The following is a 23,791-nucleotide window of genomic DNA, read 5'->3' as shown; positions in this document are numbered from 1 at the left end:
TGATTAATCAATAATGAAAATAATCGGTAGTTGCAGCCCTAATTGTCATACATTTTTGAAAACAAAAATAGGTGAAAGGAAAAACTATATAGTTACTGGTAATATTTGTCTGGATGTAAGCTTTTTATGTGATGTGCATAATCCACAGACAAAACTCATGTCTGGGTCTTAGTCACTGCTTTTCAATCTCCTTTTCATCCTTCACTGATGTGTACCTTCGCTTCAAGCTGGAGGGCAGCACCGTGTTTCCAGGCTGTGGGTTGTCTGTAGAGTCTCTTATTATCACAAGTGGGTGTTCAGAGAGCAAAGCCAATTGATTTGTCTGCTGGTAATGAGCCATTTCACATAAATGGAGGTAGAGGGGACAGAACACGGGCCAGGTGTTTATGTTCATGTGTGGGTGTGCTTTCGGCTGCAGGATTTCATGTGGCAGCTCTGAGGCTTCCCTTGCATTGCGCAGATGACAATTATTTAATGGTTAATGTTGGAGGCTGAAGTACATTTTTGATGGATTTAAAGTAAAATATAGAAGAGATCCATTGCTTTATATGTCAATAAATAACAGCTGCAGGAGGCAGTATGTTAAAATGCAAATATACAAGTAAATATGAATATAAATCAGACGTCTAAATGGAACAAACAACTTGTGCAACTTATTTAATCGGAGCAGCTACAACATTTGCATGATTGATTCATCTAATGCTATTCTCTACATGAACATGTATAATCATAATAATTGCCTAATTATTCCAATTGGGGATAATGTATTTATGCATTTGACATGCATGGCTCTGTTAGTATTCTGTAAATTACTCTTTCCTGTCATTTTTCACACTGCAATTAGTGATTGAATGTGCCTCACCTCCTATATGCTACAGTGTCCATCCCATTTTCATTAACTGCAGCCATATGCTAATAATGGAACTCAAAAATGAAGCCTGTGGCTGCACTGCAGTTAATAAAACCTACAATAAACAGGCTTGGTTCTCAAATGTCCAATCAACACTCAAATAATTGTGAAAATATCACATCACTCCACCCGTTTGAATTACATTTTGATTAAATGTTAATTAAAATATCAGAATTAAATTAACATGTTTATTTTCTGCCCCATGTTTTAATTGCAGTATTGTCACATCTGCAGGGTAGGTGTACATAACGTAGCTTTTGGGCTCTCCTGACGAAATTGTAATCATGTATATCTGCAGTTAAAGAATGCAAAAAATATATATATAATGCATAAGTGAACTTGGCGTCAGCTGGTTGGAAAACCAGGAAACGCAGTGCAGAAAATTAGCTGTTTTTTACATAGCAGAGTAAACACAAACAGAGTGCTGAGGTTGCAGACTATCGTTTGATTCTGAAAGTGGATGGACTGATCCAGAGCTACTCAAACCACAGGCTGATTTATCAGCACTTGAGTCTGAGCTTCCCTTGATGTACAAACTGTGGTTATTCTTTAATGCAGTTATTCTGTTCTTCTGTAGACCTCAACAGAGAGAAAAATAAATGTACCAGTGAGCTCTTTGTGTTGTTTAGGTGGCTCATCAAAAAGAAGAAATGCCTGTAACAGATAAGTCTGACGCAAGACACATAATATTGACGTCTGCAACAGTGTGCATGAGACTCCAATCAGAAAATCCTTTTAGAAAGATATCATGCGTCATGTGATATTTACCCAAGCAGCCAGCAGGAGCTTTAGATTCAACTAAAGCAATATGCTTTTGAGAATATATGATCTAAGTCTAAACTGCTTTACCTTCTGAAACTGTTTGTGTGGGCGGACTTAAATTAGATTTACTGTGAATTATTATGTAAACTATAATAATGGCTAACACTTAAAAAACATATTGAAACAAAGCATATAAAGTATTGTAAACCGTAGAAAAACCTTTGTGTTGGAAATGTATGTTTTAAATTCCTGCCTGCTTTTGATTTTTTTTTCTTCCAGATTGTTGATCTCAGTCGTCGTCTTGGATCTGAGCGTGACGCCGGTGTGACAGCTCCACACTCAGTCTGTGAGGGGGGCGGTCGGCGGCCCGATTTGTTGCCACAACAGAACTGTACACTGGAGTCTGAACACCGAAAACCATTGGAAAACTCATCCCCATCCCGTCTGCTGTTTTCTGTCAACCAAATGTGTGCCAAACACACACACACACACACACACACACACAAACACAGACACAGGGTAAGGAAAAGGTTTTGTTTTTGCCTTGCTTTGAATAAAAATTACATTTGATCATCATTTAACTTAATATGGATAAAGGACGACAATGTGACATGTGATTGTGTGTGTGAGACTACTCAGGTGGCCAGTATGTTGATCGTGGTGGCTCCATCACACACTAACAATCACGCAGGCAAAGTCATAGATTAAGGCTTTCAGGGAATTACACAAATGGCTAAAAATGTCCATCTGTGTATCTTAATTTCAAACACGTTTGCTTGTGGCCGGTGCATGAGCCAATCCTTTTGAACTTTGGCAGCTGACACAATCTCAGCTGCACTCTGGAGTGTTTATTTATTTGGTCCCATTGCAAACTTGAATAGTCAAAGTTTAAGTTTTTATATAAAGTCACATCATCCTTATATTTGATGAGTTAAATGGTCATCGGATGTAATTTTGACTCAAAACAAGAAGGAAATACAGCTCGGAGAGGTTTCATACACTCATACATGCTGTCACTGTAAACATATTTGATTTATTATATACAGTTGCCTAAAAAAGCCTTTACACTTCTTGACCACTTTTCTTGTGCCATGGAAGGAGCTCAAAATGTGCTTAATTTCTGAGGTATTATAAAGTACACTTTATGGAATTGGCAATGAAATTATGTTATACAAATTAGATTTAGATGTAAATGTTGTGTTTTTCACACAAGAAGAAAATGGCTGTGTGAAAATCCCACACATCTTATGCAATCTTTGTGAAATCCACAGGAGTGTAAACTGTATTAAATAGGATACAGTATGATTACAATTTCATTATCCCGTTGCAGTTGACATCACATTGTTGTACTTTTGCTCAGAGTTGATCTTTAGGTTGTAGCTGAGGGATGAGAACAATGGCTTTCTTTTTATCCTTAGTTTACTGTGTTTTTATCCCTAAAGCGCCAGATGTGCACTCACACTGGATACATGTTTATACAGCCCCAGCTTTGATTATGCATAAACTAAACATGTCCTGTCATGTCCTGTGGCTGATTCTCAAATGGTGCCAGCATGAAAGTCTAGTCAGTGCATCTCAGTGGTGTTTTAGGATATTTGGTGGATTCACTTGTGCAGTAGGTATTGTTCAAGGTCCACCTATCTGCCCGGTATACAAACACACAGTCAATATGTCATTTTTAAAATAATTTCTCCAATGTGTTGCAATATAAAATTAAACAAAATTTAGTTATTTTTATCCCAAAATACAAGTTACCATATTGACATACATTAACACTTCAAACCATCAGTAGCTGCAGCTAACAAACAAACAAACAGAAAAATAGTAATTTCACCGGACTCACATATGCTGTATTTGTGCTGCAGCAAAAATGCTGCAGGGAAAGTTACAGCTTTCATGCCTCATGACAGGTAAACAATTGATGTCACATAGATCCTGTTGAAGAGTAGGCACATGGATACACAACAATGCATTTATTCAATAATCACAGTATGCAACATTGCATAAAAATGGCCAAATTAACATAACATTCTTCTGCTATGCATGTAAACAGCTTAATCAAATTGGCTTCAAACACCCAGTATGGATAATAATTAGATTGTATGTATGTAAATGTCCTCACTGAGATGTGCTGAAGAGACCTGATAACAGACTCGTTAGTGAGGGAAGCTGAATACTACAGTTTAGGGACTGTCTGAAAATGACAGGAGTGGAGAGGGGGGCTGAATCTTATCTCATTTTATTTTAAAAAATGCAAGATCTCACTCCCCACATATCTCAAAATAATATACTTTTGGCAGACATAGCAAAATATGAATATTCCAGCCACTCTTTATTTTTGAATGAATAGCTGCAAAATAAACGGTTGTTACAGGAGTTAACCGAGCACATGCAGCAGCTCTCTGGCTTCTGATGGACTCTGGCACCACAGTTTTGTTTTTTTTACCCCCACCCCTGGATTCCACTTAATAACAATATATCAGATGAAGCTGACAGATGTCAAATCAATTATATGCTGCCTGAGTCACAAGGCCAGGCGTGTTGGAGATGCTGGAGACAGCATTTCCAATATCGAAATGCAAGCCATCTTTGTGATGTAATTATTGTATTTAAAATAAACCTCACAGAGAAAGAATTAATCTGGGATAAGGAAACCCTTGGCCAAAAAAACCCCACTCCCCCTTCTCTGACCCCCGTCTCCCCCTATAATCACTTTTGTACAGTCCCTAACTACAGCCCACATATGAAATGGTACATATTTGCTAGTAAGATGATACGATACAAATGAGACTAGATAATAAACAATATATTTTTTTCTCTATTTGAATTTAAAACTTCACATGACTGTCTGCCGTTTCCTTTCCATCTCAGTATAAAATTATTCAGCACTTTTGAGTTCATTACGACCAAACAAGATCTCATATTAATGCACTTTGAACCAACGTGTTGCACAAAATCTTCAAAGAAAAGTCAAAGTGTAAATACTTTTTTGGCAACTGAGCTTTTCTATTATAACTGTATATTATACAATAGTATAAACTACAGTATACAAGTAGAATGACAGAAACTATAGTACATGCTGTAGTTTGTTTTCAGTTAACACAATTCTAATATAAAGTGACACATTACAATGGTATATAAAATATACAGTATACATATAATGATTAATACTATATAGCCTAGATATCTATATACTCTTTTATAAAGTGCCTCATTTTTGATTGTAGCTGTTTTTACACAGGTAATCTTAAAATGGGATGTGAAGATGGAAAAAAAGTGTTGTTTCTCTCCTGAGTCTAAATTGCGAATATATTGAACCTTACTGAAGACAGACCGGAAACTTATATTGCTATCAGTCAGCCATAATCAAATTGCCTTACTGTGTTTTATCAGAAACATGAAAAAAAAAATCTCATTTTTATTTTTTGCAGTGCCTAACACTTCAGCCACAATGTAAGCACTCCCTCGCTCTTTTGTTTGGCTTCGTCAAGCTGAGGTTTGGCCAAAAAAAAAAAAAACAATGCAAAAAAGAAAAGAAAAAAAAACTTTCTCTTTCTCTCAGTAGTTTCACACCCTGGGACGTGTCCACTTCAGGCCCGACTGTCCAGCCACTTGTTTACTTTAAAAGCTGACGTTGCAGATGGGACATCCTCCATCTGAAGCTGATTATTAGTGGACACTGTGCAGCAGAGAGCAGGAAAAAAAGGACAAATAAATCTACATGAGGATTCTACATTGTATAGATTTTGACAGAAAATCAAATATGTGCACTAATGTACTTGCAGTATATTTTGAACCCCAAAGCAAACATGAAAGGAGGTGATTTTAACTCCTCAGAGCAGCCTGCACCGGTGGCTGACTGCTTATCTGGGCTAAAACAGTATTAACACGCTTGTGTGTGTTGCTCTTATTATTTGGATGGGGATTATCTGGACGTGGATTCAGTCCTCAGAAGGTGTGAATAGTGCTGCTTCTCTCTCTCTCTCTCTCTTACTCTCTCTTTTTCTCTCGACACTCAAACATGGGTCTAAACTATGAGACGGCGCCATTCCTGCCCACACTCGTTACTTTCACATGTATTCCATTTACAACGTTCTGCTGCTGTCAAACAAATCGCCAAAAAAATACAAAGTCTGACAACAATTCAGAGGTCTACTAGAAAGCTGAGTTGCAAAGAGTAGATGCAGAAAAATCAGTTATAGATCTGATTTTTTAAAAAAACTTTTTCACTTGACAGCCACTAGGCCAAAAAAGAAGTTGTTGAAATTTAAATGGAGTCAAGCTGTTTTTAAGCTTAAGTTTTTCTTAAGGTAGTGTGACTTATAGTTTATGAGGTTGCGTACTGTATCCAGAGCCGCTGGTGGAGAGTTTGGCCACGTTGTGACGTTAGTGAAACTGTGCATTGAATCAGGATGTTAATATTTAAAAAAATAGGATATGGTGTTGCCTTGCCAAACACTTCACTAACTGCAGTGTCCAAACTCTCTCAGTGCCGGGCTCTGGCTGTGTGTATACAGGGTACAAATGAAGAAGGCTTTCTTGATGTATTTTTGACACTGGTAGCTTTTCCCACATTTAGATTGAGTTTTTACTTCACGGGGCTCTGGTTCACTAACCAAATCATTTTGACCCTGTCGTAGATATGAAATGCTCAGCTGCACTAGCACACGCTGTTACGCATAGAAACAAATTTGAGTGTTTTAATTGTAGAGATAAAGAGGTTTTTAATTCTTCTCAGTCCAGAGGTTCCTCCCTGACTGACCCAGCCCTCGACTCACATCTGAAAGGACACTCAAGTGCCTGGCTGTGATCACTGGTGTCTGGTCGTAAATCTCGATGCTTAGATATCAATCCAAACCAGCTCCCGACAAAAACAAGTCTTCCACACATTTCTTTAGCGTTCAGTTTGGCCCACATTTCCTTTTCAAAGGACTTGTCTCTGGTGCCAAAGCTTTATGTGTGAATGGTGATCTCTGAGCCTCACACAGAGACATGTGACCATGATGCAGGCTTGAGGACCTCTGACATCAAACTGACACAAAGTTTAATTCAGAAAATCTGGTTTTTACAAATTTGTTAGGCACTTATCAGTCACTGTTTTTAATCCTATATGAAGTAAAAATGTATACTGACTGAGCACAGCCCACTACTGCCAACAGTTTGTGCTCAATACTGAGAACTTGATTGCCAAACTCTTGTATAAGGAATCCATACAAACACATGGACTAGTTCTACTTTTATAACTTGGGTTACTCTTTTGTTGAAGTGATCTTTTCTAATATCTTTGTCGTTCCCACAGTGTAACTCTTCTGACTGGGGATTACTGAGATTCTCTGACTGTACCTCATAATCTCAAGTTCGAGCAGACGTAACAGTTGGTAGTAAAGCCCCTTGGAGAGTCTGAGAAGGTTTCAGGACATTACTGACGTCAAATAGGAGGAACGCATAAATAAAAGCTGTGGATTTTGGGTAAATGTCATTTAATGTACTGTGTATTCAAAACTACTTTAACAGCGTGAGGCTCTCTGCAGTGTTTCCATTCTCATGACATGCGGCGGTCGTGCGAAAAATGCTTCTCATCTACGAATCATCAGAAGTATTTTGGTTTAATGAAATGCAGAGACTTGTGTTGTCTCTTCAGAGTATTTTGTAACAACATGTTGAAAAACGAGGCACATAACCGGCTCATCAGACTCTAACTGTGGGAAAATGATACTGTATGTACAATCAGGATAGCGATTATAATTACAATGGAAAGAGCATTGTATGTATTTTAAAGCTATTGATACTACTTTGATAATGATGTAAAATGCAAAACGACTGGACAAGAACTATAGGTATGTAAAGTATACTGTGTATAGAGGAGTTTGCTCCAGGGGAGGGATGGGCATGGGGTTCATTCTGTTCATGGCAAAATTGTTTAAAGCAGAATATTGATGATTCTTGTCTGTGATGTAGACAACGTCAATGTTTTTTTTTTTGATAAAAGGCAAAGTGATATGAAAAAAAATTTGTCTTTTATTGACTGCACGTCTATTGAACTTCTGAAAGTCTGAAGTGATAAAGTGTTACAACATGTAGTCAAGTGAGTCTAGACTGTTGTAAGCCATCGCTGGTCTGAGTTTTTAAGGATAAGCCTGTGGACAGAGGGCACATGTATTTAATCCCAGGCTACTTTGTTTAAACAGATGGTATTTTGGCAGCATTTAAGTTCATAGGTGAATAACAATGTTTTTTTTTGGGGGGGGGGGGGGAATTAAACCTTCTTTAATGTAAACTTTTTTTAAATTTAATTCAACCCTCCTACGTTGACTCATATACTATCAACAAGACAAATGTTTGTTGGTTGCATTAAAATTTCCTTCAGGACTCCACAGGTTGTTCATGTCAATAATGTGGGAGAGATAAACAGCCACAGCAGAAGTGATAATAAGAGTATGAGGAAAAGGACTTTAATTGATTAGCTGTCTTGACCTTTGTCAGCCACATCATCCACGTTACACAAGTTCAGCTGTTGTTTTTGAAATTCTCCATTGGACAGTTCTCTCTCTGAAGTTTATAAGATTATTAAACTGATGGCATGTGATGAGAACTGCTTCCATTTTTTATTTTTGTTGATCAAAAGGAGCTATGATCCCAGCTAGGTTCAAACATCTTGATCAGCAACGCTGAATAACATTTATTTAACTGAACTGTTTGCAAAACATGTTTCCAATGCTTCACAGATGACATTTTGACATGTTGCAGTAGGAAAAACACCGGTGTAAATGATCAAATGACAGGCTCACTGTCACGCTGTCCTGGCTTACTGGGACACTTAAATACAACACAGCCATTGTTAATGTTATTAGTAACATACTGTGACAAGTCAACATGGCAATGCTGTGAAGAAGGCTTATTACTAACAGCACCTTTGAATAACCTGTTTCTACCTCATCTTACAGGATTCCTGATAGCAGGCCCATAAAGTCCGTAGTGGAATAACACCAAATATTCATGGTCAAACCAGGAGTCTGGAGACTGAGAAGTCTGTACCTTAAATGTGACATTGCAATAACTGCAGGTGATATTGTGTCTATCTGTAGAGTACTGAGCTTTTAATAAATGTTCACCATAAGTACGAGTACAAATCATTTGGCAGTTATTTATTAAGAGAAATGACTTATTATCTAAACTATTTAAAGATGTGAACAATCACTCATTGCTTATTTATTGAAAAAGTGGTTTAAGAACTGTTAGAGCTTGAGAAGATAAACACCATGAGTGGAACACACTGTAAGCAGATAATGTTTCTCAAAAATGTTTTTCTTGTTGGCAAACTGCAAAAAAATATTTTACCTGTATTCAGATGAGCTCCAGAAGAAATTAAGAGGGGCAACAGGTTTTCACAAGGGGGCCTATGTAAATATAATAAAATAATAATATATATATATAATAATAAAACCCACAATATTCTCAGTATAGCAGGTATGTGTAAGTGTGTATTAGCATACAAGTACTTGCAAAAGACAAGATCTGTAGAGATATAAGGGGTATCTGTCTCATTTACAGGATACCTATCCATTATTATTTAGCAACATGTGCAAAAACATACCACACTGTGTTATATTTCTTTGTTTGTTAAAAAAACAAGATGCAAGAAAGTCCTTATATACTGTGGTTTTATGAAGCACTGTTGCAGAGGGGTGACTAACTGAGCACATGCAGGTGTGGATTTAATGGAGGTTTTGTGCTGTTCAGCAGGAGGAAGGGAAGGGAAAGTACTTTCAGACACCCCTAATAATAGGTAAGGTAATTATGCACAAAGCTTTGTATGAAGTTGAGAGTGCAGAACTCCTGAGGCGGCTCTGATAGAGAACAGCACATTTCGACAAGTTGTTCTATTTATACAAATTAGATGTTTGGATTATGTCTGGTGAACTTGTTGGCTAAATATTTCATAAGGGCTTGTGCCAGGTTTTTGTAAATATTAAACAGAGCTTGGTGAGATCTTTTAGCCTCATTGTAAAAGAAAAACTGTATCACATCTGCACAGGGACCTTTAATCGGCCATTATGAGTTATCACAGACCTAAAAGAAGGTGGAGAACAAAAGTGAAGTGATCCTCAGGGATTAATCACACGTCATATGGTAAAGATGCTTTATATGATTAATTCTCTCTCCTGTCGTTTGCCCTGATTTAGAAATATGTTAATTATTTTCAATCCTTTAAAAATACAGGGATGTTATGTATATTTGTAATCAGGTGGACACTTAATTATTAGATGTTGTTGGGAGTGAAGTAAGTTACCTTACTCATCTAATGTTGGAAGTCTGAATTAACCAGACTTCTAAACAAGGAAGAACATAGACATGCAATGCTCTAAATTTGTTATTTTAACAAAATGTTTTAAATTTTTTAACCTGCATGTGAATCTGTGTGATAGACAATCATGCTGATTATAGGCTCATCCAAATATAATATGCGCCAAACATTGGATTGTTAAAGATTGTTGTGGCAGGCGTGTTGAAAAGCTGCTAAAGTTGAACCAGCATACATGACTTACAACACAATGTCCTTGGGTGGGAGGTAAAAAAAAAAGAAAAAGATCTCTTGAATAACTGGAGTTTTTCAAAAACCAAAAACAACCAGCAGGGGGAGCTGTAGCGCTCTACCTTCAGGGGAGAGTTTATTGTGAAGAACAAAAAAGAATGTGAACCGGAAGCTTTAACGTCTGGTGCCGCCTCATGCCATAGATCTTAAATTGAAAAAGATCACTCAATGGCCATATCTGTATATTATTGTATCTGAACATTGTTTCGGTGTACATTTTATTCAACAAACACTACAATATTATTAATCGAGGTAAAATTATATTAAAAAAAGGATATTGACGCAATGGTATGCGAATTCTTCCAAAAAAACATTTCAGTAAATGCGTAGTTTTCCCGTGCAAACTTATGACTTGAAGTTTGTCAATTGTGTTCACTAACAGTATTATTATTAAAAATATTCAACACACAATTAAAGAAATATACATTCAGATCAGAATGAGTGCAAAAGATTCGTAACGCGAAGCCGGGTTTGATACCTGGAATTTTGAGCAGAGTGAGAGCTCTTCACCTTCACTGGTATCATGAGCAGCCTCTAGCTTCTCCTCCTCAACACCATTATCACCGAGGGCCGATCCATTCATTGACCACAGAGAGTAGATGTTGCAAAAGAGATAACACTAGGATAAACTTTGGATGTCTGATCTGGTGGTGTAAGTTAGCATGCAGTCACCCGTGGACGATGTTAGCTTCGGTCAGCAGCAGCTCGCTCGGTTAATGTTACAGGTTGACATATGTTTGACATAACAGTTAGAGACTAACGTTACCTCACCAGCAGCGACACTCTGATGCCCCCAGCTGGACTCGTCGCTTTCCTGTGAGGTTTGTATTTTCATTTTTACTATCCCCTTTTCTCTGTAGCTGCTGTACTCACAAAGCTAACATTGGCTTTGAAGAACACGGTAACTTTCTTCCGGTTTTCGTCTAACGTTAACTTACTCACGAGTAACGCAAGTTATTGATAAAGGATGTTGTTGCTACTCGTGTTAACGGCGTAACGTTAAGTTGCCCGTCTAAGGGAAACGTTGTTGACATTTTACTCCCATGTCTTGTCTCAAAGCAAGGTTGAAAGGTTACGCGTGTCCTCTGGCCGATTGAAGGTTTAAAAGATGTTTGATTTCTGTACAAACGATGGCATTGTGTCACCCTCTGGTGGTAACCTTGTCCGATAGTAATAGAGTAGCTACATTACATCAGTAGTGGAAGGAAAGTAGAAATTCTGCTACTGATAATTTAGTTTAGTAGAAGTTAAAGCACTTCTTAAGACCGAGGGGACACAGGAAATATTGGAAATGACTAAATAAATCACAAGAAATGTATACTTTTCTTCTTCATTCAGAAAGACTCCACAGTTTCTGTTAATGAAAATGTGTCATTTATACCATCTAATGGTTGTAGGTTGCAGTTATACATGACAAAATTCAAGTTATTGTGTTTCCATACAAACCCATTCTTCCCTCACTGTAAATAATTACTGGTGCCATATACAGGGGCAGGATTTATCGTAGTGAACTTTATAACCCAGCTGCTGCCTGTCGTGAGCCCTGATCCCTCTTTTGTAATAAAGACATGTTCACTGTCTCGTATTTGAAGAAACACATGCCTGATTATATTCTGTTTATGTTTATAGTAAAGTGCTCTGATAAGATGTAGCAGTGTGTGTTATGAGTGGAGTTAGGAGGTTCAAGTGTCATTTATTGTTGTTTATTGTTTTTTTTACCAGGTAGCTGAGAGAAACCTCCCCTGACAGCTTCTTGAACACCATGGCCCCACACCCGGTGGTCCAGGCCATCATTGACCTCTCTGCAGGAGCCATAGGTGACTACAGTGCTTTATCTGCCAAAATCAGCAAACAGTACACACCGTGCGCAATATTTAATCTCTAAAAAGCAGCGGTAAAGCAGCGTGATTCTTTCAAACGACTCTCTAGCTCTGTCTGACGTAGCAGGAGATTTTGATGACTCCTGTGTTTTTCCGGCTCATTTCTCTCTGTGTTTCCGTTGACTGTTTATACTGCGCATGGAGTGCCACCCTCTCTGATCCTTATCTCTTCACAGGACATGTGTTGTTTGTATAACAGCTGTACTTTTGTTGCATCACTTCTGTTGTTGGCCCTTTTCTTTTCCTCCAAGGGGGAGCTGCATGTGTCTTCAGTGGGCAGCCTCTGGACACAGCAAAGGTCAAGATGCAGACCTTTCCCACGCTGTACAGGGGTTTCATCCACTGCTTCTCGTCCACCTACAAACAAGTGGGTCTGCGAGGTCTCTACCAGGGCACCACACCGGCGCTGATGGCCAATATTGCCGAGAACTCTGTGCTCTTCATGAGCTACGGCTTCTGCCAGCAGGTCATCCGCTTCACGGCTGGACTGCACAGTGAAGCTGTGCTGAGGTAGGGGGACGTCAACCAGGCTGCCCTTCGACTTTTACCCTGAGAACACATGTAAGATGTCTAACTGTCCTGTGTTTGTCCTTCCCTCTGCGTTAGTGATGTGCAGAAAGCCTGCGCTGGCTCAGTAGCATCCATCTTCTCCTCGCTCGTGCTCTGCCCCACTGAGCTCGTCAAGTGTCGGCTGCAAGCCATGTATGAAATGGAGGCATCAGGCAAGATTGCTAAGAGCCAGAAGTAAGTGGTTTTTAAATAGTCGCACATTTTTTGGATAATATTGTCAGGGTCATTTACTCTTACATAACTCAGATTCTATGAACGTATATTGGCTGATATCTAGGAGAGTTAAGTTATGCAGAAAACAATACTTGGTTTATATGAATATATTATATTTATATTAAACTACCATTTTGCAGACTCAAATTGAATATATTTATATACATACTGTAACTGAATATTTAAGAGCAAAAACTCAAGACTGTCATTCAAAGAACTAAAAGTCATGTTTTTTAGACTTAGACTTAGACTTTATTTATCCCACAGCGGGGAAATTTACAAGTCACAGCAGCAAAGACTGAAAGGTGCAGAAACGCACAGCAAACAAGCACTGTGTCAATAAAAACCAGAAGTATTTAAAAAAAAAAAAACAATATACATATAATAAATACAGCTATAAAAAATATGTGGAACAAAATAAATATATACATGGAAAATATAAATACGTGCAGATTTATGTACAGAATGATATAGTGCTGTTAAATGGTCTTATAACAGTAGGAATGAACGACCTGCGGTAGCGCTCCTTTTGTCACATATTGTGGAAAACTTATTTGCTATTTATTATTTTTTTATATTGCTCTTTGCTTATAAAAAAAGAAAGCATTCAACATGCAGCCCAGAACTACAGTAATTGGCTGCAATACCTATTAATTCTTTAGTAGTTTATATGGTGATGTAAGTGTTTCATTGATGTAGTTGTGCATGAAAAATGTATTGATCTGCATGTACTACTGGTGGTGTGAGTGCATTGACCGAGCCATACGTCCCTCTGCTCTGTCTGAAGCACAGTGTGGTCGGTGGTGAAATCCATTATGAGGAACGAGGGACCGCAGGGCTTCTTCCAGGGCCTGACCACCACCATAGCCAGAGAGGTCCCTGGTTACTTCTGCTTCTTCGGCGCCTATGAGCTCTCCCGCACCACCTTCGCAGACTACATGAAATGTGACAAAGACGACATAGGTACGGGCATATATATATATATATATATATATATATATATATATTTACATATGTTTGCTTTCACCTCCCACACATCTAATGTATAGTTTCGTTGTGTGTCTAATGGGTGTTACTGTGTATGTTGAAGGTGTGGCTCCAATCATGTTCAGCGGTGGTTTCGGGGGGGCGTGCCTGTGGCTGGTGGTCTATCCTATGGACTGTGTCAAGTCTCGGATCCAGGTCATGTCTATGACGGGCAAACAGGCAGGGTTTTTCAAAACCTTCATGACCATCGCTCGTACTGAAGGTCAGTAGACGTGGGGTTTGAAGAAGAATCAAGACTCCTTTGCGTTATCAGGCATATCATATCAGTCAGAATGTAATCTTTGCTGTTTCTTCTACTTAGGTATGAGGGCACTCTACTCGGGGCTTACCCCCACCATGGTCCGCACCTTCCCTGCCAACGGAGCACTGTTCCTGGGTTATGAGGCCAGCCGGAAGCTCATGATGAAGCAGTTTGACAACTAGAATACATGTAACACTAATGAAGGAGCGGAGCTGGAAGTGAAGTGTTATAGCCATATGGCCTCATCAAAAACTCCAGTTGAAGATTTGAAGCTTGTTAAGTGTGGGATGTGGTTTTTGCCATTTCCTGCTTTTGTTAAACTTACCTAAAAACTGCCACACTCCGTCTCTCACTCTTCTGACATAGTGTTTACATCCTTTAAATTCCTAATATTAATATATTTTTTAGATTGAAATATTGCTTGTTTTTAACACTCCAAACTATTGCCAGCGTACAACATACATGAGAAATATATATGAGTAGCACAGTATTGAGATACCTTAACCAGCCTCTTTATGAGGAAGGATCAACACTCCAGTTTATTATTTTATGTCTACCTCAACAAAGTCGTATCCACACTGAAATGTTTTTCTCTGCCAGACATTTGAAATCATTCTTTACTTGCTCTGTGTGCAGGTACATGAGTACGAAAAGCACTCCGTTAGGTTGTGAGGTTCTCTTTAACGCACAAAATCTAAAAACCTTACTGAAGCTCATTGCATGAAGATTTTATTAAAACATATAAAGTGGCATATACTAATTCATTTTAGCTGCCCATAATGTTCTCAGCTGAGTATGCGCCTCAGTTTTGGATCCCAGTTTGTTTCGAAGTGACAGAAAAACGCAATTCCAGTTATAAATATGCTGAAACATTTGCTTACTTTCCATACTGAGCAGCTTCACTTTTCAAACAGCCTTGACTGAAGTCTCACAGGTTTCATCAGCCTCGAAAGAAGCATCTAACACAGCCAGCAGGTGTTTTAGATTTGAGCCTAATCTTATTTTTCATCAGACTGACTGTTTTTGTATTGTCACGTTATATTCCACTCTTCTGGGACCCAGCGTTTGCCTTTTGAATCACTGCATTTTGCCTTTGTTTTGTTGTGTACCCTTTATTGATATGTACAAGTCAATGAAAGAAATATATCAACTCCCTCATCCAATGTGCCATTTGCACTCTGCATTCCGTGTGCAGGTTTTTCCAGTGCTTAGTAGTTGGCAATTAGGAAATCTCAGTCATATTCCTTTAAAGTTAATTGAGAAATGTAGGTATTTTAGAATGCTAACAATTTGCGATGACACTGAAATGTTTGTATAGATATATAAATCCTGATGTTCATTGTAGTAATGCAACCTACATTAAAGGTGTCAATAACTGTCCTGTGTTTTCTTTTACTAGCTATCTCTGGAAGGCAATTATTTAAACTGGGAAGTACAATAAACCAAAAGGTTAGGGTTAGGGTGATATTATTGTGAAATGCCAAATATAATGTAGCACAAGACAGAGCTGTAGCAACAGACCAGCTGCTTATTTTTAGAAACAATTTATTTAAAATTAACCATATGATTAACATGAATTACTTTTAACATTGTGCCATTTTCACAACATACCTTGCAAATATTTCAGATTTCTTCAGATTAAGTAAGCAGCGTGAAATACACATAAAAAGTATAAAAATCTGTTGTCAGAGACAACAGTTTCAAAGTGAATATTTTATTCAGATGCACTACTCTCAGTCTTCCAGCAGGGAACGCCAGTCAGCTGTCAGGAGCTCACAGAGGCTGTAAATTAAAAAAACAAACAAATAGTAAAGAAAGGCGAGGTTAAGATTCTCTGAGACTGCACAATTTCTCTGAGAAGTGTCTGAATGAACATATCCTAACAACTCTGAAAACCTTTCATTTCCACCCTTCTTACCCCTTTGTCAGTGCACGTCCCACACAGGCAGCCGAAGAGCCCATTGATCATCTGAATGGCACAGAGAACCACCTGCAGAGTGCTGGTGGCCAGCAGAGTGGCAAACAATCCAATGTTGAACTGCACAATGTTCTTCGGCTCGGTGCATGTTCCCCACCATGTGTCGTTCGTCAGGTAATTCTGGTCACTGTGCAGGAGAGGAGGTTTATGAATGAACCAGGACTTACAGAGACTGAACAGGCATCACCAGAGAGTTACTCACTTGTTTTTAAAAGGTGTTGTCCAAATCAGCAACACTTTGCAGAGGGGCCCATGCTGCAAGCCGAGCACTGCCACACTGAAACTGTACAGGGCACCAGCCACGCCCACTGCAGCGAATGCAATTGATAAGAACATCTGCAGAGGTGAAATGATAAGCAGAGGTCAGAAACATGTCAGGTATTTCTGAGTTTATGGAGAAACAGGCCCTCAGTTGTCTGCTGACATCACCTCTCACATTCCTCACATTTATTCTGTTCATGTGTTGTTAGTTTTTTTTCCCACTAACAAGATAAACTACAGGCCCAACCAAACCTGCTGAAACCTGTTTTGCTTCAGCCTGTTGGTAACAGTTTCTACTTTTAGGCTCACACTTTATTTACTGTGCTGCTATCGTCATACTGACATCAGACAATGTTATCATGACTTCTCAACAACCCGAAGACAAACTCATTCACAGGAATACATTTCTATCTTGATGTCATTTAAGAAGTCATGTGATAATTTTATCAGCAGCGTTGCGAGTCTTTTGCACACGTCTTGTCTAATTTAATGTGTTATTAACTGTGATCATGTTTCTGTGAGACACATTGCAGCGTAAGTCTTTTCCATCAGCTATTCCTATTTCCACTGATTTATGTTGTGTTGAACTATTTCTTGACAATGTTCAAATTTACTTTAGCTGGAGAAGTGCATGTTTGCATATATATATATATATATATATATATATATAATTTATTGTGTTTATATTGTTCATATTAAATTCAAAAATTAAGCCAGCCCTCATTTGCAATTCTCACCCCACAGCGATTCCCACAGCACCCCTGTTGTCCAGTCCAGTGGATGTACAGTGCTGGGAGCAACACCTGTGGCAGGACAGATGAGTTTTCACTAGTTAATATTCAAATCATTGTAGTTAAAACTAAAACAATCACTTAATATTGATAACTCAAAGCTTGTAGAATATGTTAAAAGACTTCAGGAAACACTGCAGAATAGGGAAGTTGGGAGGAATACATCTTCAAATTGCATTAAACGCATCACAAGTTAGAAACTTTGCTTCAGTCAGAATGAAATGTGTCTCATGAGAGAATCACACACGGCACAAAATGAATGTTGAAGCACAAAACTAAGAGTCGGAACAGGCGAGATGACCACTGCACACCATAAATCATAAATCATCAATAATTAGAATCCAATATACAGTATGAAGTCATATCTAACTATCTAACATTACAACTACATCTAACACATTATATTTCAGAAAGGAATTTGCAGCAGCTTGTAGTCCAGAGTCACACCCTTCAGTAACAGGCTAGAGAAAAGACAACTCACCATTAAACCCCCTCCAATGAGGCCCCCCATGTATTTCACCTCCTCAGTAATGTGTCCATCCTTGGCATACTTGACGTCCCCGCCAGGAAAGAACAACACTATGTTACAGATGATGGATATGACTGCTAACGGGTACAGAGTAACAGCAATGCAGCGGGAACATTTTCCAGTACACATGTTGTCAAAGTGAGAACTAACTAACTGCTGTAAAACCTTCTCGTTCCGTGAGTTTGAGCTGAAATCCTTCCTGTTCTCAGACAGAAGTTCCGCTTGAAACTGACTCAACGGAGGAAATGTATTCGCACCTGGAGCAGAGACTAAATACTGTGACTGATTTTTAGGGTGTGGGAGGTGTAATGACAAGCAGATAACATGGACAAACAGAGCCTGGGATAGGCTGCAGAACTATACGTGACTCATTCCATGGTATCTTTGGGAGACAACGCTTGTTTTGTTGAATTAGATGTGCAGATGCACATTTTTTGGTTAAAGATATTACTGTATTCAGGTCATCTGAGTCAGACGTGTTGTTGATGGGCACATCACTGTTACATACTTATGTTTAGTTTAGTGATCAGGCCTCCAACATGCTTATTATGCTTGTATGTTGCTGTAATATATTAATAATGCTACATAAAGTAAAAAAGTGCTACTAGATTATTTTGGTGGGTACTGTTGAGGAAGCAGAGATTTCCTGAGAAAGACATGTTTTAAGGCCACCTCTTGCGTACAGTATTCTGGTGATGTATTGACATTGTGACACCAGGATCACAACATGGTTGGACTTTAGACCTGCGGCAGCACGTATGGCAGCACAAGAACAATGTGTCATTGACATCAACTGCAAACCGTTGATAAATTACCATATTGTGGGTGGACAGGCAACATTTTTATCCAGTGGGCTGATGCCTTCAGTCGTTTCCGCATTGTATCAGAAATTTGAAGAAAATTGTGAAATTTGAAAAAAAAAGAAGAGGCCATACGAGCACTGTATACATTTCGTATGTTACATGTTTATTCTTGTGTATTACGTTAATTTTATACAGAAGCACTGATTCACCACACAGTTGTGCAGGAATGTGGTTGTGAAGGTGGTAAAATGAACAGATGAACTGAAGACATCTGTGTGATTGTCATCGATCATCTGCAGCAGGGAAGCTCCAACCCCCTCACAGTCACGCTGCCCAAAACACATGTTGTCTCCCAGCAAAGCTTGGGCGAGGCAGTGTTCCTCATGAGTGAGCAAGGTTGTAAGTATGCTGCTGACGAATGTCTTTCCTGGCATGAAGAATAGCATTGTTTTAATCCGTTATTTAAAGCAACACACAACCACCGTCACTCATAAGAGATTCACAACCAAAGTATCAGAATCAGAATCAGAAATACTTTATTGATCCCCGGGGGGAAATTTTACAGTACTGGTGCTCCCATTCAAGAGTAGAAAGCAGCATAAATTTAGAAATAAAAGTATGTACAAAATATGAAAATAAGAAATAGAAAGTAAAAATATACACATTTACAATATTTAAGTGAAAAATAAAAGTTAAAAATATATACAACAGCAAATTATGTATGTCTATATATATATATATATGTATGTATTGTCATTTAAGAATAAGTAATATTGAGGTAGTATATGTAGAAGATTTCCAGTCTGTTTCTTCTGAGTGTCCGACACTCAGAGGGAGGAGTTTGATGGCCACAGGCAGGAATGATTTCCTGTGGCGCTCCGTTGTACATTTGGGAGGAATGAGTCTCCCACTGAAGCTGCTCTTGTGCCTGACCAGTACATCATGGAGAGGATGTGAGACATTGTCCAAGATGACCCGCAGCTTGGACAGCATCCTCCTCTCTGTCACCACCGTCAGAGAGTCCAGCTCCACCCCAACAACGTCACTGGCCTTGCGGATCAGTTTATTAAGTCTGTTGGAGTCCGCCACCCTCAGCCTGCTGCCCCAGCATGCAACAGCATAGAGGATAGCACTGGCCACCACAGACTCATAAAACATCAGTATAGTCCGGCAGATGTTGAAGGACCTCAGCCGCCTCAGAAAATACAGACGGCTCTGGCAAACAGGGGTCATAGGCATCTTGGTCCTCCTCAGATCCACAGTCAGCTCCTTTTGACCCTCCTTTTGACCCTCTGAAGACTCAGGCTCATGTTGGACAAGCTCTCCCAGCTGAACGTGCCTGACCCCACCTGCAGGTGGATCACAGATTTCCTGTCTGACAGGAAGCAGCATGTGAAGCTGGGGAAACACGTCTCAGACTCGCGGACGATCAGCACCGGCTCCCCTCAAGGCTGCGTTCTTTCTCCCCTACTCTTCTCCCTCTACACCAACAGCTGCACCTCCAGTCACCAGTCCGTCAAGCTCCTGAAGTTCGCGGACGACACCACCCTCATCGGACTCATCTCTGGAGAGGATGAGTCTGCCTACAGGTGGGAGATTGACCACCTGGTGACCTGGTGCAACAGCAACAACCTGGAGCTTAACGCTTCAAAGACAGTGGAGATGGTTGTTGACTTTAGGAAGAGCGCAGCCCCACCCACCCCCTTCTGGACACTTTATCTGGACACTTTACTTTATTCTGGTCACTGCACTGTTTGTTATTTATCTATTTTTATTTTAATTCTTATTTTACCTTTTATATTCTACTTATTTGTTATCGAAACAATAGCACCATCAGACCACAGCAAATTCCCTGTAATGTATGTTACTTGGCAATAAACAGTTTCTGATTCTGATTCTGATTCTGATTCTGTCTTTGTCACGTTGAGCTGCAGGTGGTTCTGCTCGCACTATGCGACAAAGTAGTCCACAGCAGCCCTGTACTCCTCCTCATCACCCTTACAGATACATCCAACTATTGCTGAGTCATCAGAAAACATCTGAAGATGGCAGGTCTCAGTGCAGTAGCTGAAGTCCGTGGTGTAGATGGTGAAGAGGAAGGGAGAGAGGACAGTCCCCTGCGGGGCCCCGGTGTTGCTGACCACTCTCTCTGACACACAGTGTTGTAAGCGCACATACTGTGGTCTGCCAGTCAGGTAGTTGACAATCCAGGACACGAGGGGGGCATCCACCTGCATCTCCGTCAGCTTCTCACCCGGTAGAGCCGGACAGATGGTGTTGAACGCACTGGAGAAGTCAAAAAACATGACTCTCACAGTGCTCGCCGGTTTATCCAGGTGGGCGTAGATGTGGTTGAGCAGGTAGATGATGGCATCCTCAACTCCAAGTCGGGGCTGATAGGTGAACTGCAGGGGGTCCAAGTGTGGCTTGACCAAGGGCCGGAGCTGCTCCAGGTACGAGTCTCTAACTCGAGTCTGACCACAGTGTCAAATCTGTTGAAAAACAGATTCAGTTCGTTGGCCCGGTCCACACTGCATTCAGCTTCTCTGTTGTTAGTTGGCCTGTAACCAGTGATGGTCCTCATTCCACTCCAGACCTCTCTGATGTTGTTCTGCTGGAGTTTCCACTCCAGCTTCCTCCTGTACCTCTCCTTAGCCTCCCTGATCTTTACCTTCAGTTCTCCCTGGATCGTTCTCACAACTAAAAGATTATGCTCTTTTTTGATTCCATGTGTATCTCAGGTTCTCATTCACTGAAAGCATGCTGTGGTACGGACGATACAGGATACACAAATGCAAACAACTCAGAAGCAGCGGATGAAAAAGGCTGCATTGTCCCCATTATCAAGAAACAGTAGAGGCCCATTTTTGGGTTCCACAATCATGGTAAATGGCAGTTGTTGCCTATCAGCTCTGTCCTACAGCTGGTAGGTCATAAATTACTAGCAGGGACTACCAGCCAGCTATTCAACGGTAAGTTTATATGTCCAACTATCTGAGATAACACTGGAACATTTGTACAGATACAAATGCTCTACCAGTATTGAGCAACAGTTATTGAACATTAAAGAAGAAGGCAACCAGGCTAGTCAACTCTTCAGCTACCGATCAGACGCTTCCTGACCAGGAATTTATGGCTTTTGTAAGTTAAAAAATAAAAACAAAAAGAGAGGGGAACTGGAGTTAAGATTATCTCAAATGACACAACTCATGTGAGACATATCAGTGGATCAGATGTCCTAACAACATGGAAAACTGACCTCTTTACCTCTTTGTCGTTGCAGGTTCCACACAGGCAGCCAAACAGGCCGTTGATCATCTGAATGGCACAGAGCTGCAGGCAGCTGGCTGCCGTCAGAGTGATGAACAATCCTATGTTGAACTGGACCACATTCTTAGGCTCTGTGCAGTCTCCCCACGACTTAAAGTCGGTCAGGTAGGTCGAATTACTGTGTGATAGAAGAAGCTTATAATAACCAGAACTTCATATATCATAACAAGTGCCATCAGACAGTTACTTCTGTTTGTCACCATTTTTTGAAAGGTGTTGTCCATTCCCCACCATCTCTGTAGAGGGGCCCGTTACCCAAACCAAGCACTGCCACAATGAAACTGTACAGGCCACCAGTCACTCCCATTGCAGCAAATACAATGGATAAGAACATCTGCAGAGGACGAGCAAAAAATCAACGATGTTGATGTTTAAATGTTTTCAGATGATATCAGTATTTTTTTTTGACTGTTTAAACGCCGTCTAATAACTTAGAAATACATGTTTTTTTTTAAAAAAAGAAAAGGAGAAATGTGCTGTGCTGTGGTTCTGATGGTTGTACATTATCTTATCTCAAGATCACCTAAATGTTGTGTAACAGTAATGCAGCACCATGCACCATATTTCATTTCTTTTTAATTGTTGAGTAATTCTCAGCATGACAGCTTTCCATTAAACACTTGAATTTAGTTGAATGTGAACATTCTTCTTGACCTTAGAAATAATAGTTTGACAAAATAAAAGCTACTTTTTTCTGTATGTTTTACTGAGCACCTGAAATGACTGACTCACCCCACAGCGATTTCCACAGCAGCCCTGTTCTCCAGTCAAGCTGATGTAAAGTGCTGGGATCAACACCTGTGGTGGTACACATTAGCTAACAGGGAATCAGATGCAGCATCAATGTAAAACACGTTTAAAACACTCCTATTCACAAGATTAGTGAAATAATTCAGCACTTGGGAAACTTTGCAGAAGTCTTCGTTTTGAGACGTTGGTTCAGTCAGGATGAAAGGTGCCTCATGAGAGTATTATACATGTACATTAAAAAAATATGTGGTACCTGATGACACTAATCAATAATGCAATTGATTTAAAGTGTTGCTAAATTAAGAGCATCACAGATCTTTTCCATTGAAGCACAAAATTAGGAGCCAGAACAGATGAGACCACTGCAAAAGCAATAAAAAACAATATACAGTATAAAGCCAGTATTTTTCAGTTTTACATGAGGCTGCTCATTATATTTCAGAAACAAGTTTACAGCAGCTTGTAGTCCGGAGCCACACCCTTCAGTAACAGGCTAGAGAAAAGACAACTCACCATTAAACCCCCTCCAATGAGGCCCCCCATGTATTTCACCTCCTCAGTAATGTGTCCCTCTTTGGCATACTTGATGTCACTGCCAGGAAAGAACAACACTATATTACAGATGATGGATATGAGCACTAATGGGTACAGAGTAAAAGCAATGCAACGGGAACACTTTCCAGCACACATGCTGTCAGAGTGAGAACTAACTAACTGCTGTAAAACCTCTCGCTCATTAAGTTTTGGAATCCTTCCTGTTTTCAGAGAAGTCCCACTTGAACCTGACCAAGAGAGAGAAATGCATTTGCACTGGCAGCTAAATACTAGCAGTGATGGTGAACTGGTGTGGGAGGTGTAATTAGGTGATTAATAATAGACAGCACTTTGTTACATGTATAGATGTAAATTGCAGTTGTTTGAGTAGTTTTAATCCATCAGACTATGTATTATGACTTAATAGGAAGAAAAAACAATACTGCATACCTCATTTAACTCTCTGAAATGGCAATTGTGGATAGGAAGAATGTCATTGTGGATATCTGAAGATTTCTTTTTGATTAGGAAGAATTGAATCACAGATATCTGCAATATATATACAGTCCAGCTATTAAATGTTAACACTGCTTGCCATA

The 23,791-nt window shown here is 39.6% G+C and overlaps 3 protein-coding genes across 3 annotated transcripts; 1 reads left to right on the top strand and 2 right to left on the bottom strand.

Annotated features, from left to right (window-relative positions):
* The first annotated feature begins 10,953 nt into the window (after positions 1 to 10,953).
* On the top strand, positions 10,954 to 14,398 carry slc25a15b (solute carrier family 25 member 15b). The gene is made up of 7 exons (XM_070917790.1): positions 10,954 to 11,086; positions 11,988 to 12,082; positions 12,397 to 12,655; positions 12,752 to 12,889; positions 13,716 to 13,891; positions 14,019 to 14,177; positions 14,277 to 14,398. Exons 2-7 carry the CDS (start codon positions 12,028 to 12,030, stop codon positions 14,396 to 14,398), a joined length of 909 nt encoding a protein of 302 aa, XP_070773891.1. The 5' UTR covers positions 10,954 to 11,086; positions 11,988 to 12,027.
* Positions 14,399 to 15,853: 1,455 nt separating this feature from the next.
* LOC139295306 (transmembrane 4 L6 family member 1-like) lies at positions 15,854 to 17,973 on the bottom strand. The gene is made up of 5 exons (XM_070917476.1): positions 17,728 to 17,973; positions 17,193 to 17,258; positions 16,397 to 16,530; positions 16,135 to 16,321; positions 15,854 to 15,998 (listed from the first exon to the last, which is right to left on the bottom strand). Exons 1-5 carry the CDS (start codon positions 17,902 to 17,904, stop codon positions 15,990 to 15,992), a joined length of 573 nt encoding a protein of 190 aa, XP_070773577.1. The 5' UTR covers positions 17,905 to 17,973; the 3' UTR covers positions 15,854 to 15,989.
* A 2,554-nt stretch (positions 17,974 to 20,527) lies between these two features.
* LOC139295479 (transmembrane 4 L6 family member 1-like) lies at positions 20,528 to 23,348 on the bottom strand. The gene is made up of 7 exons (XM_070917674.1): positions 23,172 to 23,348; positions 22,641 to 22,706; positions 22,109 to 22,242; positions 21,838 to 22,026; positions 21,047 to 21,271; positions 20,767 to 20,864; positions 20,528 to 20,598 (listed from the first exon to the last, which is right to left on the bottom strand). Exons 1-7 carry the CDS (start codon positions 23,346 to 23,348, stop codon positions 20,528 to 20,530), a joined length of 960 nt encoding a protein of 319 aa, XP_070773775.1.
* Positions 23,349 to 23,791: the final 443 nt, after the last annotated feature.

This window comes from Enoplosus armatus, chromosome 13, assembly GCF_043641665.1.
Source record: "Enoplosus armatus isolate fEnoArm2 chromosome 13, fEnoArm2.hap1, whole genome shotgun sequence".
Classification (NCBI taxonomy): domain Eukaryota; kingdom Metazoa; phylum Chordata; class Actinopteri; order Centrarchiformes; family Enoplosidae; genus Enoplosus; species Enoplosus armatus.
This window is presented reverse-complemented; position numbering and strand designations above follow the sequence as displayed.